At 38.9% G+C, this 18,072-nt stretch overlaps 2 protein-coding genes across 4 annotated transcripts in view; one reads left to right on the top strand and one right to left on the bottom strand.

Moving 5' to 3' along the window:
* Positions 1-4,728: 4,728 nt before the first annotated feature.
* tdrd5 (tudor domain containing 5) lies at positions 4,729-16,476 on the bottom strand. Of its 3 annotated transcripts, none has more exons than XM_053862881.1 (17): positions 16,324-16,476; positions 14,925-15,166; positions 12,212-12,399; positions 11,250-11,499; positions 10,675-10,826; positions 10,198-10,281; positions 10,029-10,085; positions 9,742-9,883; positions 9,498-9,628; positions 9,142-9,365; positions 8,515-8,724; positions 8,380-8,446; positions 7,825-8,025; positions 7,485-7,616; positions 6,599-6,649; positions 6,280-6,426; positions 4,729-4,958 (listed from the first exon to the last, which is right to left on the bottom strand). In XM_053862881.1, the coding sequence occupies exons 2-17, from the start codon at positions 15,151-15,153 to the stop codon at positions 4,941-4,943; spliced, it is 2,283 nt and encodes a 760-aa protein (XP_053718856.1). In that variant the 5' UTR covers positions 15,154-15,166; positions 16,324-16,476; the 3' UTR covers positions 4,729-4,940. The 3 variants fall into 3 exon arrangements, with proteins under 3 accessions (XP_053718856.1, XP_053718864.1, XP_053718872.1); XM_053862889.1 differs by lacking the exon at positions 16,324-16,476 and adding an exon at positions 15,966-16,312; XM_053862897.1 differs by lacking the exon at positions 16,324-16,476 and adding an exon at positions 16,207-16,225.
* The window catches only part of nphs2 (NPHS2 stomatin family member, podocin), a 5,293-nt gene continuing 2,403 nt past the window's right edge, over positions 15,183-18,072 (top strand). Inside the window, exons 1-3 of the mRNA XM_053867828.1 lie at positions 15,183-15,374; positions 16,973-17,066; positions 17,618-17,953. Of these exons, the coding sequence (XP_053723803.1) occupies positions 15,183-15,374; positions 16,973-17,066; positions 17,618-17,953 (622 nt within the window). The remainder of the gene's footprint in view (positions 15,375-16,972; positions 17,067-17,617; positions 17,954-18,072) is intronic.

Genomic DNA, 18,072 nt, shown 5'->3' with positions numbered 1-18,072 from the left:
ACTATTTTTCTGTCCGATTGCTGGCTATATCTACACTATACTGTGATAGACGCAATAAAATGAGTAACGAACACTCACACGTTTGTTATCATCTCAAAAATAAGTTCCCCACATTCGTCCGAGTGACCAATTCCTGTCAATGGAACACTCACTTTCTCTTCACTCAATGGCTATTGGAGGAAAATATGGGATTTTTTATGAGATAAGCGTATCAGAGAACTGCACAAAAAGATGCTGCACTGGCTAATCTCAGATGCTCTCGAGTCTAGACATTTTCTACGGGTGTCAAAGAACTGATCCTGATGGAATGGAAGTCACCCGCTGAAATAACATCTGTGATGCCACTGGAAAAAATAAGACTCAGCAAATCTCAACTGCTCCACAAGGTTGACTGTGAGTGGGAACTCTTTCCTTTGCATCTGTACTTTAAAAACTAGAATGATAGACTGCTGTTATCTGATCGTCGTGCAATATTGTATAGTACTCTTTGTTATTAGGCTGATTATTAATTTCTATTGTCAGTTCCCCCGCCCCCCCACAATCCACACAGTGATTTGTCCTCCAACTGCTGACACACATAGTAATGCAGGCGGCGACTCAAATAAGCTCAAAAAGAACAATTCACAAGTCAGTGAGAATGTTATTTAGTGGGAGAGACACAATAGCTTCTTGAATCGCTGCCAGTCATCCAATTCAATAAGAAAAGCAGCAGCCGTGTCCAGGAATAGTTTAATCCAATCCGCGTAGTAGTGCAGGATCTATAGGACCAAATCAGCCACGCAGACACAAACGGAACATGCAAGTCAGCAAAAGTTACTCCACTTAGATTGTGATATTGTTTGGGGTTAGTCTGGCAGATTTCTACATGGAGTAGTTAGAAATCCATGCATATACTAGTCACCTGGCCTTGCCAAATGATCCAAGTGTCTGAAAACAGAGAAACAAGTGTACTGTACATGACACCTTCCACTGAATGATTCTTTTTGGATTACTTCACAGAACTCTTTCGTTTCGTATTTCGTTAAATATCATTTAAATATACATTTTGCTTGTCGCATCTGCTCACTGGCATGATGAGAGAAAAAGTTTGCTGACAATGTTGACCTTGTTGGGAGAAGAATGTTAGAAAAGGAGGCAGCAGGTAAAAGAAGAAAAAACACAATGATGGATGAGATAAAGGTGAACATAAAAAGGAGAGCTCTGGCTGTGGAGGATGATCAAGGCAGACAATGGAGGAGGAGTTGGACTAGGCTATGCTTCATCCTCGTGAGAAATGCTGAAAGACCAGAAGAAGAAGAAAGGACGAACAAACGGTGAACAGGCCACCCTCCTGTACTTCCTGTGGTCAGTAGAAAGCTCACATGAAGGTCTAAACACTGTAACTTTTTAACATTGTAACAACAACATTCACTGCAGTGTCACTTAATGGTTTTAGTAATTGACTCATTGTCGCATCAATACGAAAAGGCCAGTGCTGTGTTTGTGACTTTCAATGAACCGACCGGCATGAGTTTCGGCCAGCTTTGCTGACTAACTTCAGGAAGACATTCAACAGTGGCAGTACAGTCGCGTGACCATTAAGCATTCTGGGTCATGCAGTCCCCAGTCCGATCTGCACAGCCAGCATCATAGGGACCTGACTGCTCTTGACACAGGGACTTCACAGACCCACTGTGTTTGCCTCTTGCAACAGGAGCCAAGAGTGCTACTAAGAGTGCTAACCTCCAGACATTTATCTCAAAGGCAAATTCAGGAATCATGTGTTCAGAGATTATCACCAACACTGCCCCCAACTCCAAATGAAATCACAGAACACAGATCAAATGACTTATATGAGCCTGTTTCCAACCAGTCAACCAGCCCTGGGAATTTCACTCAAAAATGATGCTCCATTTTGTAGTTCTTCCGTGTATACAAACAGAGACCGCCCTAAAACACAACATCCTCCACTCTGTGATTAGAGGGAGTAACAGTAGAAGCATCACTTATCTTTGACACTTAATTTCCCTCCCTCATGGAGGACAAACACCCGAGAGATGACAAAAACAGCTGACGGCGAATTTCAAATGTCAAGGGAAAGTGCAGTAAGAAGAGAAGAATAAAAAGAAAGACAGGGGAGAGAGCCTGAGACAGGCAGATTTTTTTTAGAGATGGAGGCATTGAAGATTGATCATGCTCATGCTGGCTAAAGAAGAATGCAGAATATAATACTATTCTGGTCAGGAAAGACTCAATGGACATGCAGGGTAAGAGAAGCCCCATGAAAGATAGAGTAAGTTAGGAGGCGAAGCCTGTGCTGGACCTTGTTGAACCCATCTAGCCACCAATAGCTCAAAGTTCACTTCGATGACTGCCACACCGTCCTTTCTCCTCTAAACCCATCTGCAAACTATCTGCAACTCCTCCAAGTCCTGGCATGCCAGAATAGACATCAATCCAGCACATGCTCTTGGACAGACCACAGATTTGTTCCTATTCATGATTACCTTGCCTTCTGATGGGCAGATACCCCGGCGACCAACCAGTCTTCTGTTCCTAACAATGGAACTGGGTCCTATGAATCCACTTATCTGTCCTAATGACCCATACTGTCATGGATTTCTGACCTCTGAGTCCTAGTGCTGCAAGCACCCAGTTCTTCAACACGCCCACCAGGCCTGCAAATACCAACTAATTTCAGAAAGTCCTATGCCAACACACCCCAGTGTTCCACCAGGCCAAAGGAAGTTGACATCAGATAAGTTGTTTAATGTACAGATGTTTAAATATCAGAAAAACAAGTACTATTACCAAATGACGGCAGGGAGAAAATTGTTTTTTTTTTTTTAATGACAGGAATGAAAACTAAATGTTAAATTAAAAGACGCAGTTCAAGAGAATGGGAAAGACACTGCCAGTGATACTCCAATAGAATTTAGAACAGCATATAACTTGGCATTGGCATTTACAACTGACTTGTAAACTGCCTCGCCTTGTAGGCAGCAGTGACTAACTATCACTGCTCTGTACATGTGAGCAGCTGCAACATTCCCCAGAGATATTTCCATATGAACTAGTCTCCATCTGCCCGGTCCAGATATGTGCAGCAGGACATCTTTTGTTGTATAAAATCCTGCCAAGAGGAGCTGCAGTGCACTAAGCGCCAAACATTTCAGCTGCAGCTGATTCACAGTACTATATCAGAGGGGGACTGGGCATACAGTAGTGCTACTTTAATTTGCAGCCATCCAAAGAGTGCAACATGAAAAGACAAGAAGCCCTTGGGGGTGTTGGCAGGAGTGCAGGGGCGCCTGTGTTACAAGCATGGTGGAAAGCTGCAGGCTCTAGCCATAAGAAGTGAAGTTGCGTATTGCCAATTGTCAACCAGCACTGCAGTTTGATGCATTGCATTGCTGGGGCCAAAGACAATCAGGCGCTGGTGGATGGCCTGTCATATCTGCATGTCGATTATTTGTGGCAGCCATAAATATGTTTAATAGAACAGTCGCGAGTGTGTCATTGCATAATAACACAGCCCGTGGTGTGACTGGAGGGTGAACTGGTGAGGAGTACACATCTGCAGCAGGTAGTATCTGTGCTTTTCACAATCCTGGGGGAAGCATTCAATAACATATAAACATATATTCTTCTGAAGGGCAGAGCCAGCACTGGAAAGAAAAGTTGATGGAGGAGGGTCAAAGACAGCTAGAAACAGTGATCCAGACCCCGTCAGACAGAGGATAGTAGGCGGCAGATCCGGTCCAGCATGGTGTGACGAGAGCTTTCTCGAGTGTTAAAAAAACATACATGCATACATGGCGAAGAGGTAAAAAATCCTTGGTTCCTTTACGTACTTTGGGGATGTGTTTGACCAGAATGTGAACGTTGTAGAGAGCACAGAGTCAATAGTCAAACACAGTCAACAAAGCATTCATCTGCTGTGCAAACTACTTTCATCATACTTTTACGGAAAGGGACAAGACATAATGTAAGTGATTATGACTGGCTAATGTGGACTTAACTTGGACGGAGAGAAAATGGCAGCTGGAATGATAAACATTTCTTTGTTCTATTGAAGTCAGAGGTAAGAGTGTGCATATGCGGTGTTCATGGCATCCTAGGGAGTAGCACTCTACTCTACTACAGTCTACTCTGTTGTAATGACAACCTAATAGAGCATCTCTCAGACGCTCAAATTATCAGAAGGAGCCAGATCTTGGTGCAGCGCCACAATACCTGGTTGTAAAGTAAGTGCACCGACTTCATGCCTCAAATCCAATCCTGTACAGGGGTCTAAAGAAAAGAAAACACATAACTGTTTGGATGTTTTTGGATGAGTACACTTGAATTTTCAACATTTATAATTTGTTGATCTAGTTCTAGGTCTTTGTCCAACATGACAGTTTTGCACTGCACTCTTTTCTGCACTCGAGTACCTATTGTAAATATGCATTGTTTCAAGCAATTTTTAATGCGTGATACTTAACTGCAATTACTAAGTCACCATCAGCCTGTATATCACTTGTTGTTAAACTGGCCATTAAAGCAGTTTCTGATTCTGGTACGTTTTGATGACATGATAAAATGCAAAACAAACAATAATGTCTTCATAGATTTTCATAAATAAACCACAAACCGCGAGAGTTATGCTGAGTGTAAAATGTTTTGAAAAATGTATTTAAAAAATAATGTATACAACAGCAGGACATTAGCATTGACACTGTTGTTTATTTTAGTAAACAGAAACTGAAACTGCCTTCAGTACGAACATTCCCATTGAACATAGGAGAAATATACTAAAAAAAAAAAAAACCTTTGGGGATTTGTTCAAATTAAGAACAGACAACATTCTACGCTCAGACTGAAGTAACTTAAGTACCACTGACTACTACTGAGTATTTTTAGGATCGTTGTCTCGATGATTCTTGATTTGGAATGCGAAGTGCTTCCTGAAATGTTTTCTACATCTCAAGACTCTCCTGTGGACAAAAAACAAACATAGCATTTATTGACGTGTCAGTAAATCAAGCAGAAGGAGATGATTTGTGAATAAAATAAATATTGACATTATTTCAGAAACTTCATTTAATTTTACCTTTTCAAACCGACCATAAACAGTACAACTCAGTACTTTAAGTAGAAACCAATGACGAAAGCAACCCTCACAGTGTCTACACCTCAGCCACTTTTGCACTTCAGTTCAGCTGAAATTGGTAATATTTCTTCTGCAGTTTTAAAATTATGTTGAAAAACAGTTGTTTTACTTAACTATGCCTGCAATGGATAACATCTACTGTAGTAGTTTTTAATTTTAATAAAGAAAAATAAAAATAAACATGTACCATACAAAATGCATTATTCTTAATTTTGAAAAACAGCGTTTCTCTATAGAATTGCTCATTTTACGGTTGGCTGAAATATCTGAAATACTGAAATATGACTTAAAATACTAGCGCTACAATGCAAATATAGCTAAGATTCAAAATGAGAAGTTATGGACTTCATGATCTTTGTCCTGTTTCTGATTCTAATGGTCACATTTGTGCATAACTTGGGAACTTTCAGTAACAGACAGTGTTGAACCAAGAATGCTGGCACAAAATTATGACTTTTTAAAAATGTTTCTCAGGCGAGACAGATGCCTTTGTTTGATTTTTTTTGTTTGTAATTATCATCCTAGCTACGACGTGTTTTGTGCATCAGTGTGATCAGTGGACCAGGAACTCCTGCACTTATAAAGGTTCCCTGTTGTTTGGAGAGCAAACTGTTTATTACTGTTTAAATTAAATTAAATTGAATTAGGGGTGGAACTTTAACAAGTTAATTACGATTAATTAATTAAATTAAAGTTTAAAAAAAAGTGTTAAAATATTTTGATCGCAATTAATCGTTTTAATTTAATTTCAAGAAATTCTTATAAAATTGAAATTCTTATACAAATATTTTCAACACATCAAAAGAGCTTTAGTTTAAATAAGGTGATATAAAAACTTGAATATAGCCACCAGCGTGACAATGTGCAAAATTAACAATATTTTGTTGTTTAAATGTATGGATGGGTCCATCATTTGTTACACTAATATACCAAATTCATTCAAATGTGGCTTCTTGTGGCAACTATTCTTATACCATCAAACTACAATTAACTGAAATTAAGGATATATATATATATATATATATATATATATATATATATATATATATATATATATATAGCCTGGGAGCATTGATTTGATAAATTGGTTGAAAAAGTTTCGCATAGAGTATAAAATAATGTAGCAAGAATGCAAGTCTCTTTACTTCACATTTCGTGGAAGCCTGAGTCCTCTCTATTGAATCTGGAGGGGTGGGGAGGGACGAAGGCCTGGAGGAAGGACAGCTTAGGATTGTTGAATGAGAGTCAAATGTTGTCTGGTCTGCGATAAGAGCCTGGAATGGATTTTCATCCTGCGTATAAAAAAAAAACATGGAATTACATCATTGAATGATTTTTTTTGTTCTTCAGGGTCACTTAAAAATGTCATCATTCAACCTCACGGATGAGTGACTCCCAACAAGTTTGAGGTCATGGATTGCACGTGGAGTGAGATGTTGACAATACCAACAGTAGCAGACATGCCTGTATGACGGATCCAACAAACTCCAGTGGTGGAAGCTCCTCGTCATCGATCTGAGGCCACAACACACAGTTACTGCATATCAATTTGCCCACTTAAGGTTTCTGGTACTATATATATATATATAATATATACCAATACGATAACAAAACACAATGTGTAGACATTATTTGCATTTTACTTAGAGAGCAAAAGGAAAATCCCAGCATCGGCTGCAGCACTGCGCTGTATGAAACTAAAACCAAAGCACGCCACCTGGTCATTTGAGTGTGGATGACTTTAGTTCATGTCGGAGTTTGGATTTTACATGTGCAGCTGCTGCGGGCATCCATTAATTCATTCAGAGACAAACTGTGAGCCACGATTGTATGGTAAGCCCAAACATACGTCGTCAACTAATCTCTGATTTACTGAGCGATCTCTTAAAATGCATCAAGCATCTCGCGATCCAGCCATTCTCGCATGACTGAGAGGAGAACTGCCACTCGGCTCCACTCAGCTTTAGGTGAAAATTGAGCAACGCTGTAGATGCTGCCATTTTATCATTATGACGGGCAGTGCCTGGGGCATCAACGAGAGCACTAAACATAACGCTTAAATGCAAGGATTTTTTCCCACCAACCCTATTCCACATGAGATTCTTCTCTGACATTACCATAGCATCTACTCTTGGCTTCTACTCTCTGGTTTCTATCTATATAGCAGTACAAGAAATGGTTGTTGACTGGTTCAGACTTTCTTCTCTGTATAACAAGCTCTTACTTCCATTTTTCCATTTAGCCGAATGTTGTTCAAATCCCATTTGTTGCCCATATAAGCATTTTATAGAAATCATGAAATTACAACACACATGATGCTAACATGTCACAGTCAGCATCACAAGTATACCTTGAGGCCAGTAAACGGCATCTGCTTCAGAGGGTCAACAGGTTTGGAAGGTGTTCTTTTCCATTCCACATTTGGGAGTTGAAGTTTTCCATCCCCCATGTATAGACTCACTGGAGAGGATGGTAGACAGACCTGTGGGAACAAAAATACATTACGTACACCATTGAGAGTGACTGAGAGAGAGAAATGGTGACGTCATTCCATTGAGACGGTACTGTCTCCTCTGTTTTGTTTCTGACTGTATTGACACCTCGATGTCAAACTGTTCATCAGCTTGACAGTCTCACAAGCTGTGCAATGATGAACATATTCTATGTAAACATACTTGTATGTAACTCACCTTAGCACTGACAGAACAAAGGCTTGGTACGCCATGACCCTGGATGAGCAGGGCCGAGTGGATGTAAAGGTCATCATCAGCGTGTGTGTCACACAGGTAGAGCTGGAGCCAGTCGTCAATGTAACAGTTCAGAGCGCCAACTAAAATTCGATTGGAGCACATTTCCTGAAAACACCTGGTGGCTTCAGAGGACCAGGTTCCCTGGCAAAGACAGACAACATCTATGTTGTTTTTTTTTTCTGGAAAAAAAAAAAAAACTTCTATCTTATCTAAACAGTATTGGTGTGAAACTCTGATAACTTTGACAATGTATTTATTTGACAAATGAGAAAATGATTCTGTTTCTTCAAAAGCTAAATTATTATTATGAACACATCTTCTATAATATAGTATACTCCTAAACTGTAAATGCAAAATTATATATGATATTATATCATGTAATAATTTGCATTATTGATTACCTCAAGAAAAAGTGTGACCAAAGACTAACCAGGAACAAAGCATCGTGTCACATCAGCAGGTCATAATAATACTTCACAGTGACAGTGTACCTACATCTTTGGGTTTAATTCCAGCAAGAGTTGCTGGGACTGCTTGTGCTGGAAGAATCCCAAAACAAGACCTGGAGAGGCAAAAAAGAACACCGTAGTGGCAGCACGCTTTTAAGCAATACATTTGGCAAACACCCACTTGAGAAACTTTAAGCTGGCTATGCGAACGGTTGCTGTGTCACCAAAGTCTACAAAGTACACTTTGACCTGGGTGAGGCTGATGATTTTACTTAAGACCACTCTGTAGAACCACATTCCTTTGGGTGACACGCAACAGACTTGACCTTGTCTCACAAATGGCTCAGGTAGGCTGTAACGTTCAGAAACATCAGGGGACTTGTAACACCGTCTAAGGATGAAAAAAAATCTCACCATTAATAAACACGGTTCGTATAATATGCATTTAGAGCAGAGGTGAACAATTACATTTCCTAAAGGTCCACATTAGAAACTGTAATGGTTGTGAGGAGCCAACTTCTGTAGTGTCTGTGACTATTGAGTGTGACACAGATCGCTTCTGTCAGTTGCCTCCACCCACCCTGTATTCTCTTCCTCACTCCCCTTCATTTCTGTCCACCACTCCAAAGACCTGAACCCAAGTGGTTCAACTGTTATAACAACCACTTCCCCATCTCGAGCACCATTGCATCCCTCTAACCTTATCTAAACCCCTCAGCAGAATCAATTGGGCAGTTCTGAACAAGGAGTGTAGAAGAAGCGCTTATGTATCAAAGCATTAAATGTCCCGCATGAATTTGCCCCTTACCTCATCTCTATCATCATTTCCTCCAAGGCTTTACTCTCCTCACCCTCACTGTATCGGATGTAGAAGTTGCCTGGTGACTCCACATTCTCCACCAGCACTCCTACCAAATCCCGAACTCCATGTTTGGTTGGTGGCTTGAAGTGTTGGCTTTGTATGGCATCAAGGGGGACATCAGGGTTGCTGCAAACCTGAATGACCAGGCCAATCTCAGGCTGCAGAAATTCCTAGAATTAGAAACAACTCTTTAATAACAATCACAATATCAGAAAATTGTTACAAAGACTGGTGGACTGTGGTGGAGAACTGAGAAAAATCAAATGATATAAAAAAAATTAAAAAATAAAACATTGACTGACCTTTTCCTGATTCTTACAATTAAAATTAGTTATGGCCATATCATCTTCAACATTTGTGACATTTTCATCCTGCTGTTCTTGCTCCCAAAGTGACTCCTCAGAATTTAGGTAATAGCTCTGCTGGCACTGGTCTACAAGAATTCAATTAGCAAAAATTAAAGATAACGTTTAGTTAATCAACAACTATTATTCAAAGCAATTAAACAGCAATTCAGGCTTCATGCAGTTGTGCACAACAACACACCCAGCTCTTTGTTCGTCACAATCCAGTGGTGTTCGTTGTTCTGATCGGGCTTCAGGTGAAACGTATCATCCATGGCACTGATCAGTTCAGTGATACTGAGGAAGCCACTGTGAGTAAGAGGGAGCGCTTCACAGAAAACTCGCTGGAGACAGGAAGTCAAAATATAATTTTTTTGTTAACTTAGTTGTTGAATTATTGGACGAAAAAATGAGTAAGTCGCAACACGAAAAACAGCACAAGGACTTGGATGTAAATTTGGAAATGGATTTGGATGTAAATTGTATTACCTTGTACTCTTCAGGTATATTGTGAAGTGCTATACCATCTCTGTTCTGTCCAACAACCTGGAAGTTTTCATCATGAAGAAAAGTCATTTGTGCAGGCATCACCATTGTAAAGCATATTAATAAAACCAAGACTTTCAAGTATCCCATTAAATAAATAGTGAAGTCTAACCTTTTTTAACTTGTCCTTCAGTTCTTGACTGATACAGCCAGCAAGTCCATTCTGTAAGATCTGCTGGCGAAACTCTCCCTCTAACTGAAATTGAAAAATGGAATGAACCAGAAAATACTATAGAGTTAGAAGATGTCTTTTCCCTGTGGTGACAGTTGGGAAGTGAGATTTTTAATTGTTTTGAAAGGGTGAAAGAGTGGCCCTTCAGCATTTCCCTATTTTCAATTACTTTTTAATTATTTGTTAATGATTTACTTTTAATTGCATAATTTTGCAACAAATGGATCAGACAGAGCCTTTCAGTTGAGGTTTTACAACAGCTTGTATGCCTATTTGCCCTTCAGGTTGGTTAATGAAACAAGCCAATGCAACAATTCAAAGAAAAATACGATTTATATTATAGGACTGGATAATTTGAGCTTGATCAAATCCATTAGACAAGACACAAAAAGCTGTGGCATATTGAAATAAGCATACCTTTAGCACTTGTTCATGAAAGACAGGAGCTCTTTGATGTTCTATGTGGCTCTTGACATCAGCTTCTGGCTCATTGGTTGATTCTTTCGTGACGGAGTCAGAGGTGGTGTTTTCAGTAACCGAGCTGGTTAGGCACTGTTTCACCTGGACATCTGGAAAAAGAAGTTTCACAAATGAAACCTTCGAACCAGAAATGCACTCAGAGAGTACAGAGCTCCAGCAAGCACTGGCACCCATATTGTGATTTAACCCAATAATATTGCATTACATCTGTTTTATCTCTATAATTCAATATTGCATATGAAATGCCCTTGATGCCAATGAACATTAAGTAGGAAGGAGGAAGAAATAGAGCTCGGGCTGGAGCATCTCTCTCTACCAAAGCAAGAAAAAGATCAAATCCACTTGGAACTCCTCCAAAAGTTCCATGATTCACGATTAGCATTTCCTAAGAATTTCATGTCTGATATCCAGTCATTTGTCGGAAGGACAGAATGGATGCAAATGATCCATGTGGATGTAATTCACGGTCAAACGGCAGTTGATTGGCTCTGAAACACTCTGCTTTAACAAACCTGGTTGGCCACTTGATACTCCTGACTTTAGTCCAGCACTGGTCTCCTTGGCAAATGTGTGCGCTGAGGCGAGTGGCATGGGTCTCCTTAGGTGCAGCACCGTACCAAGCCGAGACTGTTGAACGGTAACAAAATCTGATGCACAGACCAGCATCTCTACTATAGAGAAAAAGCCAAAGTTCTGGACATAAAGCCTGTAGCCGAAGCAATGGTGATAATAGCCCTCCAGTTGAGACAGGAGAATAGGACCCTGCAATAGCAGATAAAACAATAATTATATATTATTATATACAATTATACATATATATTAGGGGTAGGAATTGTTTAATCGTACAAGAATAGTTGCCACAAGAAGCCACATTTTTCAATTTGAATGAATTTTGTATATTACTGAATCAAATGATGGACCCATACATACATTTAAACAACAAAATATTGATTATTTTGCATCAGTTTCACAATAAATCATGATGGTGGCTATATTCAAGTTTGTATATTCCCTTATTAAAACTAAAGGTCTTTTAATGTCTTGAAAACATTTGTATAAGAATTTCAATTTTATAAGAACTTCAAGTTCATTCAGAGTAGTGGAAACCCTGGCCATTGTGTAGCGAACAAGAGCAAACAGTGTGATCTGTGGACCAGGAACTCCTGCACTCACAAAGGTTCTGTGTTGTCTGGAGAGCAAAGTGTTATATCAAATTAAATTAAATTAGGTTAAATGCGATTAAAATATTTTTACGGGTTAATTACGATTAATTAATTAATCCTGATTAACTCGTTAAAGTCCCACCACTAATATATATACATCTAGAGTACAGGCTATCAGTGCTTTTCCACAATTCTCATTGAAGTAAAAAATGCATGCGCGCACACACACACATACATATATATATATATATATATATATATATATATATATTCGCAAGTGCTGTTGAGAGGAAAAGATCATCACGACTTACTTTTGACAGAAGAACATGAATTTGTGCTCTGAGATGAGCAGGGAGTACCGCTGGTGGGTTATGTCGCCTGGGTACAGGACGTGAGAAGTGGGAGAAACAGGGGGCAAAGTAGTTGCCTTTTTTCTTCTTTTTTTTCTTCTGCTTGGAAACAAGATCCACAATATTTTTCGCTACGTCACAGCCAACAGCTGTAAAAGCAAACATATATTTTAAAATAAAGGGGGGAAAAAAGCACCAAGAACTATACTGTACATGCTTTTTGCCAATTTGTCCTGGAAACTAAAATAAACACAAAATGGACAGCAATTTTTTAATAGAAATTGTTGTAAATGTTTTGCCATTTCTCCATTGCCATGCACAATCAGAAAGGAGTAGTAATATTACAAGCTGTGCAGCTACATAAAAGTAGCTGTTTTAGAAAAGGGCATAGTTTTGTAATTTTAATTGGCGGTGCACCATGGCGTGATAGTGCTCATACTGCCACTGATGCATTATGAGCGCCAGCTAAGATTTATTTTCAAATACTGGGAGGCACAATTTGCATTCATTTATACAGCCACATATTTGTAATTTGGTTTCAGCTTTGTCATAATAAACATAAAGTAACATCAAGTTTAAAAAAGAATGGAATGAAATAATACATCATTCAATAATTAAATGTGTGATTTAACAAAAAACAGACATTAAATACATAAGTGTTTTGTGTAAATGTATAATATTTCATTCATGTTATTTATTTCATGGACATAGGTTGCAGTGCTTCATGCAATAAATATACTTAGGCATTTAAGGCACTAAGGCATTAAAGTTACATGGCGGCACTAGTCCAAATCGCTCTTTGAATAGAAGAAGATGGTGGCTATATTAAATATGGATTTCAGCAAGCTTCCTACGGGTTGTGGTGTGAGATATTTTAGACCTTTCCGTGTGTGTACAAGACGTTCCAGTTCAGCAAGAGATATTTTTGCACTTTCCAAAAAACATATTGAGTGTATACCGGACCGATTTAATCAGCTCAGTGGAAACAATTTAAATGCATTTTGGATTTCAACTGACTCACAACAAAAGACGATAAGACATATTCATGCACAAAGTAATAGATGTCCCACAGTCGGTCCATCTCAAGCCGCACAGTCGCATGCAGTAGGAGCATCCAAACAGACACATAAACAAGTTACAACGCATCCATACCTTCAGAAATTGCATTTTATACTTCACTGTGGATAAAATGTATTGAGTTCTATTAATCATTCATTTCCTTTACAAACTGTATGAAGAACTTGAAGAACAGCAATGAATAATTCCACAGCTTTGAAAAACCTTTAAACTTTATTGACGCAGGAATGATTGCATTTTTATACTTTGATAACAACCCAATACAATGCAGATGCACTTCACGAATCCTGATCATGCACCGTCTGCGATTCATTTATTATTCCACACCTATTTGAGTACAGAACTTTCTGTGAATAAAGATTCAACTTTATACTTGATTTTGCCGTCATATTTCTATAATAATGTTGGGGCATCATCACACATGTAGGGTGGCCTGTAACAGCGTGAAAAGAAAACACATCAATCATATGTTACCATGAAGTGCAAAACCACTTTGACTATGAATACTAATTTCTCTAAAATTCTCTCATAAGACTGACGTCTTTTTATTTTCTTAGTAGCATGCAGTGGCAGGTTGGCTAGCATCTCTCCTGAGCAAGTGTGGTTCAGCTAGGTTTAGCATTAGCTTTGCATCAAGAACATCAGATTAACTTCTGTAACTTTGCAAAACAGCACAGAGCAATGTGCTGTTTTTATTTCATTATGACAACATCTTACCTTTGTGAAGATGCTGGGAACGTACAACACGTACAAACAGATATTTTGATGAAAGTGGTGACGCTCTGTAATCATTTCATTCACCAAAATGAACAAATAACTTTTCGAATTATTGCGTTGATTTGCAGTTCCTTCGTTTTGCCAACTCACTGACTTCTATTTCAGCATGTTATTGAATGACATTAAACTCTGTTGCAATTTTTTTGTGATGTAGATATTACACCATATGTTATTATCTGGATACATATATATATATATATATATACATATATATATATATATATATATATATATATACACTCTCTATATACTCTCCCCGGATTCACCTGCACCAGTGAAGCGCTATATCCAGTCTTAAACCCATCAGTGCCAACTCCAACCACCAGTCACACCGCCTACTTGAGATTGCTTGCTAAATCAGCTAAGCAAAATGATCCTACGAACAAGCGACCTGAACACCGAGACTTGTGTTACGATCCAAAAGGTTAAGTGAATGAAAGAGTGATGGAAACCTGGTTTAGGAACTGTTCATGGAGACAATTGAACTCGAATGTATATACAAGTTCATAGATTTTGTATTTATATACTCTACTACCTTATTTATACTCCAGAAATGTACAGGTCTGCATGATTGAAGAACGTGGGTAGGAATACAGTAACCTCTTGTTCATCACGATTTCAGCAGGAGAGAACTTTATAAAGCAATCACTTCAAGCATCATCATAAATGGGGACTTCCATCATGGCAAGAATGACATCAACATTCGAAACACATGAATAACTCAAAACTGTCAGGTGCCCAGGATAGGTCCTCTTTAACTGTACAGTGCTCCAGGAAACCTATTTAGAAATCAAGTGAACCACAAGTTAAAGTCACTCACCTTTTAATATCATGCCACCATCGCTATTGAAATTAACTGAGACCACATCAGGCATCTCCTTCACCATGTCCATGACACTGCGGAAACCAAGTTCTTTCAGAGGCAATGGATGACCCAACATGGAAGCATAGTCCCGTCTGAGTTTGTCCGGGTCCAGCCCAAACTGAGAGGAAACGAGCAAAGAGGCAACATCTTTCTTCAAGGTTGCCCAAAGATTTTTGTCCTTCATACTGACACATCAGCTGGAAAAAGAAAAAGATGGGTATGAATACTAATGCTCAAGCAATAAGGCCTGTAACGTGGAGCTCTGTCCTCCAACTGGGATTCAAGTCTATCATTCCGAAAGAATCACTTCAAATGAACCCAGAAGTCACAACCCCTGGTTTTCTCCCAGGCAAGTTTCCTCCATGCACCATCATTGACTCTAAAGCCTGTCCGAGACTGTCCAGGGTGTCCCTTGTCTTTCCCCGAGTAGCTGGGATAGGCTCCAGCTGCCTGTCACCACAGCAATCCCTTCAATAGTCACGTCTTGGTATGAGTATGATACCTTCCATGAACACCACCATTAATATGCAAATGCCACGCATTCCTAGAATTTAAATGAATATAATACAGTATGTGTGCATCCATTGTTTCTCGTATATTGATAATAACATGGGGACTGGGTTACGTAATTTGATCTGACAGATCAAAACTTATGACAAATCTTCTGACTACACACGTAGACGAGCAGCTTGTAAAAGCAATGAATTAAAATCACGGTGTTGACGCAAATGAGAGGCCTTGCAAAGGTGAATGCTCTGACCCTTTGCTGACTCCTTGACCAATGCTCTGTAAAAATGTAATATAATATCATTTTAATGTAAAGCTCACCGTTTTCTGATGATGAAATTAACAATTGAATCCCAAGGGAGTGTGCAGAAGAAAACTAAATACATTTTAGTGCACCAGATGTCAATAGCACACTTGTACAATTCACTATAAAATGAGACATTTCAGACCAGAAAAAATACACTCCAGTACGCTTCAATTAAAAGTTACCTTGCATATGATACGTGTGTAAACATCGAAGGGGATTAATGATTTAACTGTTATTTGTAACAATAATTTTTAAGCATGGCAAGACTTTTTACCTCAATTGGGTTGTTTAGTCACAAATCGTATAACAACAGTAACTCTATAGAAAACGTGCATTTGTAATTTGTTTGCTCATTCAGTTTTCACCTGGCTACGTTAGCAATTAGCAACAACAAAGAATCAAGTCAGCGGAGTGGGCACACACATATTTAACCGGCATACGTCCGTATTCTGGAAATGAACAACTACATAACTACAACCGCTTGGTCCAACACATTCGGAAAATGAAAAGAAACACCAACGCCGCGAACTCGAGCCTTACTTTTCATCCCACGTCGACAATTTGTGGAAGCCAGTAGATCGCCGAACTCAAGCAGTAGATGCGCACACAAAAACACAATAAAAAAAAACGTCATATCACCATACTTTGACAGTGTTGTTTGACATATCCATAGCAATGAATTTAGTGACACGCACGGCTGCGACCGCAGCTCGGGCTGGAAAGTTTAAAGTCGAATGTATATTTTTATGGTGGCAAAAAAATGCACTTTGTATTACATTAATTACGGTAAAAGAAATGAGTAATGGCCTTATTAACATGGGCATTTCTTTATTGCAATGATGTGAGCGTTTTACAAAAGTATATTTTGACATAATTTTGTGATTTAGTGTATTTCATATTTGTCACAAATTCATTACTATAAAAGATTTAGAATAAATTAATACTTAAATAAATGTAAACTTAAACTATCCACTCATAAAAATTTACATTGCTTCTCATATTTCATGAGGATAAGCGCTGTATTATTTTTCATCCATCTACACTATAAAACAAACGACAACCTTTACTTTAGTTGTGTCCTCATTTATTCATTCTTATACTTGGAGATAATGAATTTTTAATGTTTTTTGAATGTTTGTTTTTCTTCTAAAACATTTGTCATTTTTCTACTCTACTTTTTACATTTTAGCTGCATAAACAAACGTCTAGAACGTACGCTTCATTAGGGAAGATAATGGTGCACATTTCCAACAAAAACAATAGATTGGACGACAGGAAATCAAGTAGGTCATTAATGAGCCTGCACATTCTCTTAAAGGTCAAACTGGGACTCCCCACTGTCACTAAGAAATACTGTCGGATAGATTGCGGTCCCCACAAAGACCGCTCACTGCATACGGCACTCAACCATCCAAAACAAACAGCTAAACCAAGGCAGGACTCATCAACCAAACTTAAACCCTCAAACTTAAGCTCTCATTCTGAAATTGAAGCTTAACTTTGTGGGGTACAGCAGAAGTGCCACAAGGGGGTGTTTTCCCCAAAATTGGACCTCACTCGGATTGACATGCTCAAACACAAACATGCCATTTTGCTATTTTTATGAGAACCTATTATTGACAAAATGCTTTCCCCGGGCCCTCACCCTTAACTTAGCCATCCAAAACAAATGGATAACCTTCACAAAAATGTCAAAATGTTCTGACAAAGCAAATTGCCCTCCCCCGCCACAAACACACTGTTAAATTGACCTTCTACCAAAGCAACGCCCTTAACTCCTACGTACTTGACCCTTGTTGACCATCCGTGAAATTAAACTCTCGTGCTTTCTTAGACTTCAAACCTAGGAAAGTGTTGACCAGACCTGGCATTCACACTCTGTGTCCAGACCCAATTATGGAAAGTCACATCCCTGTCCATCCAACTCATATGCCAAGATCTAAGAAGAGACAGAGTAACAACCCTGTGGCACCAGGGAGGAATATGCCACCAAAGAAAGGTCGACGAGCAGGGGGATCGCCCCCGAAGAAGGACACGCAGGATACAAATTATCCAAAGTCTGAGATGGGAGCAGAATTGAGGGTGAAATCCACAGTGGTGGACATAGATAGTGTGAGAGAAGAGTTAAGAGAAGATACACCGGGGCTCCTGGAGGCTGCAGCTGATGAGAGTAAGTGAAAACCTTTCTTATCGGCTATTATTTACGGAATATGCACGATTTGATAGTATTTTTTAAATCTATATTTCATAATGGATACATATAAATACAATACATATAATTATAGATGA

The sequence above is a fragment of the Synchiropus splendidus genome, chromosome 1 (assembly GCF_027744825.2).
Source record: "Synchiropus splendidus isolate RoL2022-P1 chromosome 1, RoL_Sspl_1.0, whole genome shotgun sequence".
NCBI lineage: Eukaryota > Metazoa > Chordata > Actinopteri > Syngnathiformes > Callionymidae > Synchiropus > Synchiropus splendidus.
Note: the sequence above shows the minus strand (reverse complement) of the source record. Positions and strands in the feature narration are given on the sequence as shown.